Source organism: Stegodyphus dumicola, chromosome 9 (assembly GCF_044657685.1).
Source record: "Stegodyphus dumicola isolate Sdum_Otavi_A_Nest chromosome 9, ASM4465768v1".
Taxonomy (NCBI): domain Eukaryota; kingdom Metazoa; phylum Arthropoda; class Arachnida; order Araneae; family Eresidae; genus Stegodyphus; species Stegodyphus dumicola.
Window position 1 is genome coordinate 43,121,511 of NC_140776.1, and position 16,298 is coordinate 43,137,808.

The 16,298-nt window shown below is 30.7% G+C and overlaps 1 protein-coding gene across 1 annotated transcript in view; it reads right to left on the reverse strand.

The window, feature by feature from the left end:
* cv-d (vitellogenin-like lipoprotein) overlaps positions 1–16,298 on the reverse strand; it is a 38,861-nt gene that overhangs the window by 5,100 nt on the left and 17,463 nt on the right. Inside the window, exons 11-25 of the mRNA XM_035352168.2 lie at positions 15,539–15,709; positions 13,563–13,760; positions 12,194–12,411; positions 11,051–11,157; positions 10,002–10,282; positions 9,722–9,842; positions 8,822–9,083; positions 7,083–7,368; positions 6,447–6,659; positions 6,086–6,358; positions 4,136–4,273; positions 3,184–3,405; positions 2,776–3,052; positions 1,198–1,355; positions 156–398 (exon numbers count right to left, since the gene is read on the reverse strand). Of these exons, the coding sequence (XP_035208059.1) occupies positions 156–398; positions 1,198–1,355; positions 2,776–3,052; positions 3,184–3,405; positions 4,136–4,273; positions 6,086–6,358; positions 6,447–6,659; positions 7,083–7,368; positions 8,822–9,083; positions 9,722–9,842; positions 10,002–10,282; positions 11,051–11,157; positions 12,194–12,411; positions 13,563–13,760; positions 15,539–15,709 (3,168 nt within the window). The remainder of the gene's footprint in view (positions 1–155; positions 399–1,197; positions 1,356–2,775; positions 3,053–3,183; positions 3,406–4,135; positions 4,274–6,085; positions 6,359–6,446; positions 6,660–7,082; positions 7,369–8,821; positions 9,084–9,721; positions 9,843–10,001; positions 10,283–11,050; positions 11,158–12,193; positions 12,412–13,562; positions 13,761–15,538; positions 15,710–16,298) is intronic.

The window sequence follows — 16,298 nt, forward strand, 5'->3', positions numbered from 1 at the left end:
GATTAGAAATCTACTAATACATATTCTTAATCGTATCATCTTACATTATAGGAATTTGTAAATTCTTTTAACTGAATACTTTTTAACATTTGAGCAAAAGAGAATAAAATTATTTTAATTAAAAAGAGCCGATTTATAGACAATGCAAAACTCACCTGGACGAAAACACCATGACCGTCATATTCTACTATGAGTCCGTATTTCTCTGAGTGCAAAGCATAGTAGAAGTCCCTGAAGGACACATAGAACAAAGGTTCTTCACTATCTCCTTCGCGATGCAAATAAGGCTCGTTGTTGGCCACAGCCACTCGCTTACCATCTACTCTAACGATTATATCTGATTCTTCAGAAACTGGAAGGGCTTCCACCTTGTGTTTCCCAATGAAAACTTTCACAGCCTATAGACAAAAAAAAAGTAAAATCGTCATTTCACACGTAACAGTTAAGAATTATTCGATTGAAGTATTCAACATGCAAAAGAACTGATCAAACATGCATTCATAAAGCTAAATTTGCAGTCTATGTATGAACTTATTAAATTCAAGTTCATTCTTCAGAGCTGCGCCGAAAATTTTTTATAGTTGTATAAAATATCAGAATTTCGCTTCTTAATTATATTTCTATAAAACATCTATGTGTGTATTTTAAGAATATTTTTAGCATTTTCGCATTCACATTTAAATTATCATATTGCAGTGTACGCAAGTGAATCGTTTTTCCCACCATTGACAGAGCTGTATTACTAATTATCTGAGCTACATTTTGTGTCCATATTTTTTCTTTAACAGTATGCAGTTTTTCAGTAGTATGTATGAATGCAAATGGGTATAGTGATAGGTTACTATTAATGCAGCCGTAATGAGAGTTTATTTTTTTAAGAACTGTAATTAGCAAGCCTGTAAAAGGTTTTACCTTTTTTAATAAATAAAACTAATTTGCGTGGCATAGTAGAAGTCCCTGAAGGACACATAGACATTAGTTTGTGCTACCATGTCTCAGCTTAAATTTGGAGAAATGTTTTCTCACAAAATTCATAATACCATTATGGTGTTTTTGAAGAATGTTTAACGTTTACAAAAGTAATTGGATAGTGAAACTAGAAAGCACTTAAATTCACTATCAACAATTGTGTATGTAATGTTTAACTTATGGTCAAAGGTAAATTTACAAATAACATACTTCATTAGAAATGCTTACCTTATGGTATTTCGGATGGTTGATCTTAGTTGCTAAGACAGTGAAATGCTCGTTCGGAGAGCAGTCCTTGGCAATCACTTTGTAGCAATCGATTGGTGGCAGTTCATACTCATAACGATCAAAAGTGAACACATTATCCCCTTCAATTTTGCAGTAAACTAAAACACAAAAAATTTAAATACTGTAAGTAAAATTACAAGTGAGATAAGTATTTTATAAATAGATTATGTCAACAAAATTTCGAGCAAAAATCTCCCTAATACCAACCGCATATAACGGAAGTCGAGACGAAACTGGTGAACGAAGTACAGCAGCGAAATAGGAAGTAGAGGAGAGCTCCCATTTGTTATTTTTAGGTGTTGAACATAGAAGAACTATTAGACTATTATTAGACGTGGAACTACTATTAGACGTTTGTTCAAATATCGGTAGAGATTATTTTAAATTACTTTTCATGTCGTTTCTATTATAAAATCATGACCACCGAGGTTTTCATCAGTCTGTCATAATATCTCAAAGTTAGTCATTTTTCTTTAACTGTTACCTTATACAAATAAAGTTACCCAATTTATTTTACCACATTTTGTAGCTTCACTAAACATTTAACTTAAGTACTAATTCTGGGGTAGAATGAAACGAAGGAGAAAGGGTACTGCTCCATTCAACCACATAAAAATATTAAATAAGGCTCTAAATGCAGGTTGTCTTTTGTTTCAAATTGGGATAATACTAGAATTATATGACATGAGAAAAAAGTAAATTGATAGATATGAGAGCCAGATGATATGAATGACGCTATATAAACAGTTATTACTGTTAGAAAGAATATTTGAATGCTTCAAATTAGTTTTATTTGGCCCAATAACTTAAAAAATATTTAAAACAGAAAAAGAATGACCTACAGTTTGAAGGAAATAAAATAAAAATATAATGTCAAAATATAGTCCCCTGTGTATCTTCTCCTTCCTAGTATGGAGCAAAACGGTAAAATAACAATTTAATGTATTTTAAGTTGTATTTTACCTTTGCTAACATTGGAACAATTTCATTAAAAATAAAGCATCCTTTAGAGTAATCGTTTTTCTCTCATACTAATTTTTGATTGATGGTTAGTTTTAAACTTCGTGCCACGTTCCGTCTCCACTTCATCTAAGGATTTTTTCTCAAATTCTCATTACAAAAACAAAAAGAATAACTCTGTACAATTCTCATTAAAAATATCAATAAAAATGGTTGTGATTTCACAGATTTTTAACGGAAATATCTTTAAACTTAGATTAATAAAGCTAACAAGAATTGAAAACCGAAATTTATTTACTAAAATCAAGTGTAGTATTAAAAATAAATCCAAATTTTGAAAATTCGAAATAAAATTTTAATTTGACTTCTCATTTCTTTCTTAGCTTACTAAACTTTCACAAACTATGTAAACTGAAGGCAATTAATTTACCTAAAAATATTTACATATACTATAAATATCTACGCATATGCAAAGTTACTGAGCATTTCTAAATAGCGAATTGCTACGTACAAAATATCTTAACTGCAAACTGCTTAGTATTAGAGAAAAAAGCGTACCATCACTAAAGGAATTTTTCACGTGCGCGTCTTCAAATATTGGGTATGATCTGAATCCTGTGTAGTAAGGGACGTAGACATTGTAGTAGTGGCTGACAGACCTTGGCTTCAGGACACGGATGTCAGCAACAGGAAGCTTAGAAGAGAAGTTGGCTTCGAAGTGGAATTCATCATCTGGGTTATGTACATCGATGACATTGTGGTCGGCGTGGTTATACAGCACGTGCCTGAATAACCCGCCCGCTTTGTATGTGAAGTTCAAGAATGATGGGCTCAACTGAAAAAGAATTAAATATCAATGGAATTCTTTTCTATTCCAGTTTCTGCATACTCAATGTTATATTTTGCTTTATATGATCACGGACAGAAGCTGAAAAAGTAAGGTGTAAAATATTTCCTAATACTTACATTTTCGTATTTGGCGTGGAAGCTGTATTTGTGAACAGTGGTGGCAAGGTCTATGTAACTCATGCAATATTCTCCGTAGTTGATGCCTCGTTCTCTTTCCTTTTGGCACTCTTTGTAATAATAGGCATATTCATTGTAATGCTCAGGAGTATCTGGTTCTTCACGTCTTCGTTCGAATTCGTGCTGTTCTTCGGTTTCTTCAAAACGTCCTTGTACTTTTATCTGTAATAAAGTGTGCATTTATTTACTTGGATCGTACAGAAATGATTGACTCAACAGCTCTCACAACAAAACTATTACACTATGCGAAGGAAAAACAAGTGAAATAGACACGATTGGGCGTGAGCTACTCAAAATGCATAATTGGAGCTGGCCGCAAATGGTGATTTGAAGATGAGAAATGTGTGTGCAAAGTGGTTGAACCTCGAACCAAGACCTCGGACTGCGCCTTGCTTGGCAACATGAAGGAAGCAGTCAGAGGCCAGCATGGTGAATTTTCTGCCGAATTGCATGCAATTGTCCATAGGTGGTGCTCTAACACCCCCACAGACTGGTTTACTAAAGCTATGCGGGACCTCCCAGCCAGATGGCAGAAGTTTATTGACATGGGAAGGGATTATTTCTAACTGATGTACTATCAGTTTTTTGTTAATAAATTGCATTCCGCTCTGTGGCAGCATTTGTGTCATTCATTTCTGTACGACCTAAATGGAATTAGTCGCTGAAATAAGACGTAGCAATACGTTTTTACTATTGCGATTTATAGATCTTGTTATTAAAGATTCTTACCTTATTTTCTGAAGGTTTGTTTCTTAAAAAATCAGTTTGAAGTGCCAAATGGGACTAAATCCCATATTTTTACTTGAAGAATGATCATAACTTTTACATAAAAATACAGTGATATTTCTAATACTTGTATCTGCAATCAACAACACAGAGAGGGAGAGCTTACCTTCTGATCAGCAGTGCAGTCTTTTCCAAAGTGTACTTTCAGTTCGCTTTCCACCGTGTGGTCGACGTCCAAAGTGTCCAGTGTAGCTAACTTCACGAGATCGTATTTGGGATACCTCAAGTAACTGCTAGCACAGACCTGAAATAAAAGGAAGATCATTCAAAAATTGCAATTAGCCTTTTTTTGTATTTTTAATTGATAATCCCAATTAAATTTACATATCCTATGACTTATCTCAAGCTGAAATATGCAGGTTAACATTACCTAAATAGAAATTTTGCACCTTTCATAGAAATATTTTATTTTTTTTGGTAAAGTTGTGGTTTGCATCTAGCCATTATATTAAAAAATATATAGTTCCTGAATGTAACTTTTCCTAGAGGAAAATCTCATGCACTAACATTTTAAAAGACAAAACTCCTTTAAAACTTATAATGAGTGGATTTAAAAATGTGATGCTTTTCAAATTACTATTTTTTAATTACTCATTAAGATACTTATCAAAACTGTTTATAAAGGAGTTTAATTTACTTATCTCGAATTTTAAGTTCATAGCATGCACTAAAATATGATAAATAGGTAGTAAAATAGAAATTACGAGGAAAACATAAAATAAATCCTCTCGGGGGGGGGGGAATCACTTCTCCATGATAACAACCGCTCTGTAAGTAACCATATTTCTGAGAATATATGTAAAGATCGGTACTGAATATGACTTTTCTAAACCAACGCATAGATAATTGAAATCATATGGGAAGAGTGGATAATCGTTTTCACTCTATTATTGCTGAAAAAAAGCAGGTAATATGAAGTCGAAATGTTAAGTTCAAATTTATTTGCACGTAGTTACCTAATTGGAGACAAATATATAATCGCATTAAGTATATTGAATATTATCATGAATCTTCAGAAACCAATATCTGGATAAGATCCCAGACCAATGTTAAATCTTATTTAGAATTTTAATCCCTCCGCAGTAATGTTTAAGGAAACTTAAGAGACTTACTTACTATGACTAAAACAGGCCAAAAACATTATCAAAATATTACTATTTTAAGCTAATTTAAAATTATATGCATAACGTATATGCTTCTGGATTTAAGAATGCGTGTATAAAACGTATTTTTTTAATATTATCATTCAGCATTGTTTTATTTGATATCAGCTAATTAACAGAGCTTTTGAAAAATATTTCACGTAAGTCATATTTCCATTTATCTACTGAATTATATTCCTTAATATAGTTCTTATAATAGGACTTACAATAAAGCGTAAGATTCAGCCAAGAAAAAATTAATCTCCATCTATGAAAAATATAAAAATTTAATGTGAATTCTTTAAATCGAAAGTAAAATAGAATTAATCACCATTTTTTAGAAGTTGGTAAAATATATTTCCTTTAAAGATTTGATTAATAGGTTGGGAATTAACAAAGAATTATTATTTTGCTTTCATTTAAGTATATATTCGTGTATATGTATTCTTTGTCATTGTTTTTTTATGATTTTTATTACTAATCCTTCCGATCTGGGCCTCAGGCATATTATGTTCACAAATTTTATCGCGGCCAAATGCAAGCCAAATGCAAGCTGTAGCTTGTTAGCTGTTCATTTAGATTTTGGCACCTTTTAGGTAATGATATAAGTTTGCATAATTTCGTACCAATTTTGATGAAGATCCCCGGATCCGGGGGTCTTCTATTTCCTCTTATCATCAGCTTCTTGAGATAACTTTCGAATGGAGAGTATTTTGAATACCTCCATGCTACCAAGACACTATGCACTTCATGACTTCATAACATTCATAAACATTCGTGACTTCTTCCGAATTCCAACCCAGCACCAAGTTTCCTTGTATATTATGCCAAAAGTACACATAATGTGTATTTTTTAAATTTTTAATTTACAAATGGATGTTATTTTAAGCGGCTTTGGTTTCATTTGAACTCACCTTCAAGTTCTCTGTCTCTTTGTGCGAAAATGGTGTTCTGTCATAGTAAACATTTACTTTATGGTAAGTTCTGAAAAGATCTCTGGTCCATGTCAGCTCTCCTCGAATCTTTCTTTCTTTGTCACCACGTGCTGTTACTTCAGCTTCCAGCGCGTTAGTGTATAAAGGACCTCTTTCTCCATGTTGCTTTTCATAATCCTCGAACCCAGCTTCTCTGAAATGTTTGATTGTGTATGCTCCGTCATAGAATTTGTAAGTAAATTCCGTGTGAACCTGTCGGAGAAAGTTGTATTAAGTTCTTCAAAACACAGAATTGAAGCATATAAATTTTAATTTATTTTATATAATTTTTAATATTAACCTCTTTTGTCGCATCACTGTCTGCGTAGGTAAATCCAACATCTATGTTGTAAGGCTCAAATTTGGGGTTGGCGTATAGGTAGTAGAAAGTTTCGCGGTAGTCCTTCTCAACTAAGAAATCTAGCCAAGATCCCTTGTCGTTGAATTCATTCTCGTAATCACTTCTTATGTCGAAACCGACTCCCAAAGCATCATGGAATAAACGACTGAAGTGCTGAATGGAAAAAAATATATATAAAATTTAATTAAAGTCAATGCTTATAATAAAACGGATATACTTTTATAATACATACAAAGTCTGACAATATATATATTCTCAAAAAAGAGTTAATTTATTTTGAGAAGAGCATAAATCAATCAGCGGTAACTCAGTCTCGGTGGATTTATAATACGACGGACTCACATCTCGTGAATATTTGAATCTCTTCTTAGCTTAAGACATAGCATACTAAAGCCCTGCGGGACCTCCCAGCATATATGTTTATAATATAGCTCTTAAAAAGTGAATTGATTATTTAGAAATTCTATTCATTATTAGCAAATGGGCCCTTGGATTGGCCTCTTACGATTGCGAAGTTTACGGTGTTATAAATCCACCTCTGATCTCAGTTATAAAGTATGTTACATAATATTTTACCTCATGCCTGTGCACTCGGTGGACTGGTAAGTATGATGGCTCGAGAGATTGAGGAACACTGTTTGCATAAGAATCCACGAAAGTATATGGTTCATATTTGAAATGGTAAATTTCGTGGGGTGCGACTGGTGTCCAAGAGGTCTTCAGTTTCTTCTCTTTAACTATTAAGTCAAGTTTCAGTTTCAGGGGAAGAGAAAGAGTTGCCCGGCGGTTAATTCCAGCACCAAAGATGACTTGATCGAAGGGTATCACAACTCCCATATAGGCGAAGAGGTTTTTGTCCACTCTGTTTCAAGAACAAACGAAAGTTAATTACAAAATTAATCACATAAATCTAGTAAGAGGTTTTGTTCACCCTATTTCAAGAACAAACTAAATTGAACTACAAAATTAATCACACAAATTTAGATAGATAAGGTCCTTTCGTTTTAAACGCAATCAGACGAAATCATCTGTTATTATTTAGCTTTTTAACAAATAACATACATTGCCACTTAAATATTAGTTGGATTGAGTGATCTACAGTATGCGCTTTTCAGATAAAAATTTTGATTTTGTAAATTTCAAATTTTGAACAGACTCAAAATATGTTAAGTTTAACGAATTTTATAACTTTTAAAAATTTTTTTAAAAAATCACAGATAAAAAGTCATAAATAACTAAAAGAAACAGTATTTTATCAGTATTTTACATTCCAGTAGAAATCAACTTCAAATGCCATTTTGGACCTCAAAGTAGCTTTCGTGATTATAAAATTCTTAACAGTTTCAAACGCTGCATGAAATAATACATAATTAAATTTAATCAAAAAATAATTCCGGGCTGTTACGTTATCTAAAAACATATTTTATTACATATTTAAGTTTATGTATAAGATTTCTAAAATTGTTCTTTAGGATTTTAACGAAAAAAGTTTTAATAATTCTAATTTTGAAAATGTCTTTAGACGTTATTTTTAAATAGAATTTTGTGGAGTAATTTAAAGTGAGTCATTTCTTACGAATATTGGTTTTGAGGAGCACATAAATTTATATATATTTCCATTTTATCTCAGTTGTGACATCAAACTGTATTTCTTTCAGATGTCGCGGAATTTAATTCTTGATAAGGGATTTAATGAAAGGGTACATTCATGAATTCTAGAAAATTACGTTATACGCTTGAAAACGTAGTTAATAAGCATTTTTGAAAAGTGTGAACGTAAGAGTGTATAGAAAGCCTAATAAATGTTTAAGAAAGACTTGATGTCTGTGGATTTATCTGAAACTTTAGAATTATAACCCTTTGCAAAATGAATAAGTATAGTTAATTTAAGATTTCCAAGTACAATCATAATAATATTAGTATTGCAGAACTTTATTCTCGCAGTTTTATTGACTCGTAAAAAAATGATATAAAAGAATTTAGTAGTTTAGAATAGTGTAAAAAGAGAAAAAAGTAATTGAATGTTGAATAAAAAAACATTATGAAATTCCTTTTTAGAAAACTTAAATTTCAGAAAATTACGCTTAGAAAAATTTCGTAAACAAGAAAACAAAATTCAAAACTTGATTTCTAGGTTATTCAGCTGTTCAAAGTTCATATTCGTATTCTTCCTAAGCTTAAATATACTTTTGTAATGTATATTTAGTTTGCATTTTAATGAATCTATTGAAATATAAATTAGGATATAATATGCATGTATCATGCATGTTTAGTTTGCATTCTATCAAATCTCTACAAATACGAAGCATACGTACACAAGGTGTCCATCAATTTCAAATTTGACATTATCAGGGAACTTTCCACCTCTTTCTTCTGCGAAGAAACCAGGTTCGACTTTGAAACTGGATTCTTTGTTCTTGTGGAAGTAGTAGATTGGCTGCTTATAATCGAATACGACTGGGATGCCAGATTCACTAGGAATGACGTAGTACTTATCTACACTGAGCATGAAACGTTGGTAATAGAATTCTGGAATCCTTTGGTAGTATGCAGGGAGGTTTGGAATGGAGAAGCGACCTAAAAAAATATAATGGAAGATTTTAATATGTAGATAAAAAAAAAATAATTTTTCAAAGCAATATAGATGCATATTTTCTAATTAACTTTCTAAGAACAAAAAACTGATTTTTTATGAGTGTCTCATGATGTCATAAATCAAGAATACGCGAATCTTGTACCACGATCTTTTCTAGAGCCGCAAATGCTATTCAGTCTAGATACGCTCTATTATTATTAATATTATTTATATATTATTTCTAATTAAATTAAACATTTAGCTTTTTAATCATCAAATTTTGCTAACATTTATTAATGAATGTAAAATACAAGTCCTTTTGAAAATACATAGTTTAAGTATTATTTTTAACACTTGCTTTATTTAAATAATGTGAAACCCTCCAAATAAAATAAATTAAATATCTACTACTATTATTAAAATTCTATGATGCAACGAAGTAAATTAAATTTTTATTCATTCATTTCACTTGACATATTAATAAAACTGTATAGAATTAATATCGTTCTTTAAAGGGGAATTTTCATATTATGTGTACACTAACTTGGCTCGTTTTTCAATTCCAAATTTTATATCGTTGCAAATAAAATAAAATTTCACTAAATCTAGTGAAATTATTATTGGACTTAGATGCGCTTACCTTCTTTGAAGAAATCTTCGAAAGTTTTGTCGTCAAACTGGAAGAACCACACCTGATTGCCCATGTAATTGAAGAAGAATTCACCGATGATTTTTTCATACTCTGCTACAGGAAGGTTCAACTAAAAAATAACAAAAATTATACTTCAGAAATTCTCAATAAATCTCTTTAAGTATGATAACATAAATGAATCTCAATTCACAATAAATTATGCATCGTCATAAAGGATACAATACAAAATAATTCACATTTTTCAATCATTACTGTAGGGAAGCCTTACTTTGGCTTTAATTTCGTTCAATTCTTTTTCCACTCCACTGACGTCTCTCTTTCCGCGTTTTTTGAACAAATCGAACACAGATCTTCGACCAAATGTTCCCTCGGGTCCAAACAATTTATCGAAGAATTTTTCCAATCCATATTGTGAGTAGCCAAGGCCCACAGTATAGAAAGATTTTCCGCCCAGGAAATCTTCTAATCCCAAATAGGCACCTCTCGGTATGTAGCCTGTGTCACTAGCAAAATAGGCAAAAGCTGTAGATCCACCAAAATCATAATCGTCTGCAAAGATATGGAACAAAACAAATTATAATACACTGACTGAATGTAAAGCAAGTTTTGACAATATAAATTAACAAGCAATTACATAAATGCTCTAAATAGCTATTTCCAATTAATAATTTTTCTTGGGTAATTTACCTATAAACAATATAATTATCGAATAATTGTTGAAACTATAAAAGTGTATTTTTAAATAAAATTTTCTACGGCTGTTCTCAATTGTATATTATAACACAGGGGTTATATATTTGTAACTACATTTGCATTGCAAATAAATTCCAAAATATATTTTTTTCACATTACATTTCAGCTTCAAATATCTAACACTGAGACACAGTGTACGAAAAATATTCTTCTAAACTGAAAGATTATATTTTCAGCATCACATATTACACAAAAGCTTACATCATGTTATAATTATTAATATTTAAAACTGTAAAATATTTGCATTAGTTAATAGTACGTCGAATTAGCGAATTTTATTTTTCTTAGAAACTAGTGTTTTACATTATAAAAGTCAATCAACTTCCGATCTATTGTCTTGTCCTGGGAATTGGTATGTTGATCATGTTAAGTATACTATATATAACAGTATATAACAGACAAGAAGACAATATATCTATTTCAAAATCACTGCGTATTTGGACACTCAAATTAGTAAAAAGGTAAATTATTAAAATGTTAAGTAATCTATCTCTTAGAATTACGCTCAAAACCCTGTGATTGAATTTAACTGCAGATTGCATTTTATAAAAAATATATACTTACGGTCATATCCGCCAACATAGTGTACTGAGGAATAGGTATAATCATAGTGTTCGAATTCGTGGTGGACTTCTTCCAAAATTCTGAGAGCATAATGTGCATCCTTAGAACTGAAAAAAAGAATTAAAAAATTTTTGAATAATTTATCTTAATTTAATATGCAATAAAAATTTATTCATAGAATTGCATAATTTGTTGTCTACATGCAGAAAAATGCCGTAATTTGCATTTAATAGTGAGATAAATTGCGAGCTAAATTGAATTATGAAAGGAAAGTTTTACTGGAAGCAAGAATGCAGTTCTACGCCTCACGAAACTTCTATTACAGCAATAAAATTATTTTACAAAAATTTAAAAGTTTCTAGCTATGTGTTTAACAACAGTGTTGTAAGCTTTTAATGAGCCATTTTCTCACATTTAAATTCCTCAATTTACATTTTCTACTGTTTCAATACCTATAAATTATCCATTCCCTTCAAAATATGAAAACTGGCAGTTAAATGAAGTGAATGGAAAAATATATTACTGAATTGTTATTTTGAATTAATGATTAAGTTATGGCAATTTTTCCACGAATCATGGCTTAGTTTGAGGAATAAGTGTGAGTATCAGAATAAACAGAATTACACTTTCAATAAACTGAGACAAGAAAAAGGTCTAGGCGGAGTTTTCCAAACAATTATTTTTCTGTAGGAATTATATTTTATTTGCGCTTTAATACCCTTCCAGATTTATACATTTCTTTAACTTATATTAATCATTTATAAAATGAAGTTAGCTGAACATAAATTTCAGTTTGTGACTTTTTATGTCTCTGCCTTAAAAGTTCATACCTTAAAAGTTCATATCAACTGCTTGCATTATCATCAGAAACGTAATGGCTGAAGCCAGATCTTAAAAGTATTGCTAACTATTATAAATTCACTTTCAGTGATAAATAAGTCACAAAGTTTTGTAAAACTTAGCAAACAACTTACAGAGTCTTAATAAAGCTGCTAGATACAGAAAATGTTCTGAAATATATATCACTTCATTTCTTATTTGGGCTGTACGATTATGCTATCGAAATTGTATTATGAAATTGGTAGTATGAAATCATGGGAATATGAAATTGCGTATTTTCTGATAACGAATATTTCTACTTACGCTTTCCTGTCGCAAGGATGCGTAGAATTGGCCACGTGTTTGAAGTAATGGTAGATGTAGGCTCTAACTTGATCATCGGTATCATGTTTCAAGGCGCGTGCCAGACCTTCGACTTCATATAACTGAGGACGGAAGTGCATCAGCAAAATGAAAGCGTCCAGTCTCAGTTGGTAGTTCTCGGTTTGATTGAAAAGCAGAGGCACCAAAAGTTCTCTAACCTGTTGAAAAGAAGCTACGGATTATTATCATAATTATTTAATTGCATCTTGTCAGACTTCAAGAAATAAAATAATCAAGTCAGTTTGTTTTTAAAGTTTTTGACTGTTTCACCTTATTCTATGCCACCGAATTATCTGATTCGCTTAGGATCTAGGGATCTGATATCTAGGAAGGCACTGATTCGTTTTGGCATTTGATCACACTCTAGCGGACTTTGACTTCATGAATTACTCCGTCTTTAGTAATCTTTAATGAAGTCTTCAGGTGTCTGGCGGCTTTTATTCAATACGAGAATAGCGTACATAGAATAACGTTTTTCTCTGCGCAGTGCTGACCATATCATATAATTTCCTTCAAGTTATTTCTTGACATTTCTCCGTGATTTCCTTGCCCCTGCCATTGGAAAAGCTACAGAATTACTTTACTTTATTTTGATTTAATAATGACCTGTCATATTTAATTCCAATTGAAAATATAACTAAAATAAGCTTATACACGATCTTTGAAAGCTTTTGGTTGTTATTAATCCATTTTTTCTTATCTATTTCAGCAATTTTGAAACTTTTTCCATAGATGCTTTTAATACGTTCCATACTTTTCTATCTAAAGCTATTCATGTACAATAGCATTTGGAAATGAATATTTAACAAGCTTGTGAAATGTTTTCATAATTTTTAATACTTAAATTTATGAAACATAAAAGTTTAAATCCTTTCAGGGCACTTTAAAATCTAGTTGTGTCAACATGTTGCAAAAAAAGGTGACATATAATACAATGAAGATATTTTGATTCTTGGTCGGTATACTGGCCTGCAGCAGGTGATAGTGATCCCTACTCTTGTCAGTTATTGAAAGAGTCCCATTATGGCCTGACTTGTGATACAACCATAAAGAATATTCTCCAAAAGAGATAAATACCTGACGGGGGCAATGACGATAATTATAACACGTGATCTTCTGTCAGTTATATTTATGCAAAACTTCATATGTAATTATTATAAAACATTAGAGTAAATGGGCATATCTTAGGGTCATTATATTTATTATATCCCTGACATAAGGATACTTGATTTACATTGTATTAAGTTATTAACTTTATAGAACATTTAACATTTTTAAATAAGAGGAAATGTCTTCAAGGAATGGTTACTTTTTCCGGATATCTGTGTCCAACATTTCTGAGAGCCCAGATGGCATTTGCTCTGTAGAAAACATGGCGGTGTCCGCTGCCTTCGATGTAAGGTCTGAGGTACGGTACAATCTCTTTTACTCCAATGTTTCCTGCAGCCTTTACGTAAACACTTCGCAGTTTCTCATCTTCTGCTTGCTCATAGTTTCTGGCAATGTACTGTAAGTTAAAAAGAAATAATGTTATGGAATTCGGTATCAGTTACTTAGCAAGGGTCAATACATTCATTTTTTTGCATTAAAAACCTTTTGATATCCTTCATTTTATTTCTTGGAAAAAGATCTTTAAATTAGTAAAATTCTTAACATAAAATGGTACATAAAAATTGTACGCAATATTTCAGAAAAAATTAAATGTTTGGTTATCTTTTAATTTATGTTTTGGATAAAAAATTTTATAAGTAACATTGAAATATACGTTTTTTTTCCTGCTTAAAATTATGCAATAGTAGTTTTGAATGAAATGGAGTTGTATAAAATACTGAAAATACTAATGCAAATAAGGTGGAGCTGTAATATAATTGATTACTATTATTTTCTCCAAATTCGATTATAATATTTTCCTATTAAGAGATTCCTATTAGCTTTTCATATTATTCGTCAAGAAGCTCAGGGAAAAGTAATTTCTGGTAAGTAAAATAAGTGTCTGACGAGGTTTTAAAATTCCATATCAGTGACAGGAATTGCATCTAAATATAATTCTTGCAATCGAACTATAAGATGGTTTACTATAAAGGATGAATACAGAAGATCTGAAAAGAGTTTCCAATATAAGATATTTCCACATACGTACCATGACATACTGAAAGTGTTCTGCAACTGAATTAAATTATTTAAATAACCTTTTTAATTTATTTAAAAATATTCTCTATTTCACCGGATACTCATTATAAAAATACTTATTCTTACTCGAATCATAATCGTACATTCTTATTCGAAGTATGGAAATATATTTACTTAGTTTATGTAGAAGTAAAATAAATAAGTCAAATAATTTTTTAATTACAGTAGCACCAAATTCATATCTTAAATAAGTCTTCTGGTTCTTGTTAGTATACACAGTAGCTCAACACAATAGCTTTATTACGGATATATGAAATATTACCATTCATTGGCCTTCTATCATATTTCATATGCTAGCTATATATTATTACTTTACTAATTGTATAAATTTTGTAATGATTAATTATGTCTCGCAGAACAATGAGTACTTCAGCAGTACATATTTACACCGATTTTGGTAACACTGAAAACATTTTAAAGAGCGTATCATCTTTACGGCTCAGTAAAGAGTGAGTTGTTCTAAATATATTACTACATTATTTAAACTTTATGTCTATATTTCTAAGCTTCGCATTTTATTCAAAAATTTTCACTTATTAAATTGATTCACATATCTGTTATAGTAGTTAAATATGGTACAGTAAACGTTTTGGAATTTACTACACTGAACCATTATTAACTAAATTTATAATGCGTTAATTATACGCTTACTTTCTACGTAAGTAATACACTTACGTCTTACGTAAATATTACGCTTTCTTTTCATGAAATAATACTCTTTTTCAGTATACGCGTTTACTGAATTGAAGTAACTGACAAATGTAATTAATTATATAGCAAAACGATGTCACACTTTATGTTTTGCTATTAATGGTACCTTACGAAATTGTGCAAGTTAGAAGAATTAAGTAACTGTTAATAATTCGGTGCTTTGCTACTAAATAATATTTTAATAAATAATGAATTAAATTAAAAGGAAACAATCATTTTACATTTTCTAATACTAAGTATTTAATTCTGTTCCTTCTAAAACTATCTCTGCAAAATCAGATGTATAGCCTAAAGTATTTAAGAATTATTATTCTTCGTATAAAAATAATTTTAAAATGTTATTTCTTAAATATCGAATTAGTGATCTCCATTCTTGATACTTACATGGAAATATTTGACAGCTGCTTCATGAGGGCAATCTGTCTTGTCCTTTGGCATATGACCTTCTGGGTGCTTGTGAGCGACACAGTGATCGAATACGATATTAGACAGTGAGAATACGCAAGCCGCGTGAAGAGGGAAGTGCTTCTTGACATTTTCATTTTCGCAGAGTTCCTGTAAGAGAAATTCGAGGTTATATTTCAGAAATAGAGAATAATAATATATTATGTCCTCAAGTTCCTTAGAAATAACTTGCATGAATAGTAATTGCAAATAGAATTCTAGTACATGATAGCGTGATTGGAGCTTTATATTGTAATTTAGCTTTAGTGTCGTTCGCGAGTTACAAATATTTATCTAGTCGGTTATAGAAAGTGAGGTCTTAATGCTAAGACTTGCTGTTATAACCAAAGTATGTTAGTGCTTTTATAATGTATGAAAACATTATTCAAATAAAATAGATCCTTTCTTCAATTTTTATTAGATAGTCTTCTTTAAAGTAATATTCAAAACAGCATTTTATTACATTTATTATTTATTATGTGTATTGTCTGTTCTAAAGAATAAGACTACTACTGAAAAACGATTTAATCCGTGTAACGTAAAAAAAAGTAGTTCTCATTTCAGTAAAAACTTTGAAAAAAACTAATGTTATCCCTCTCCCCTGTCTAAAAAAAATTTAATCGGAATGTCTAAAAATTTAATTGGAAGTCTCAAAGGAGATGTTACTCTGTTATTAAATAAAATTATAAGTAATGATCAC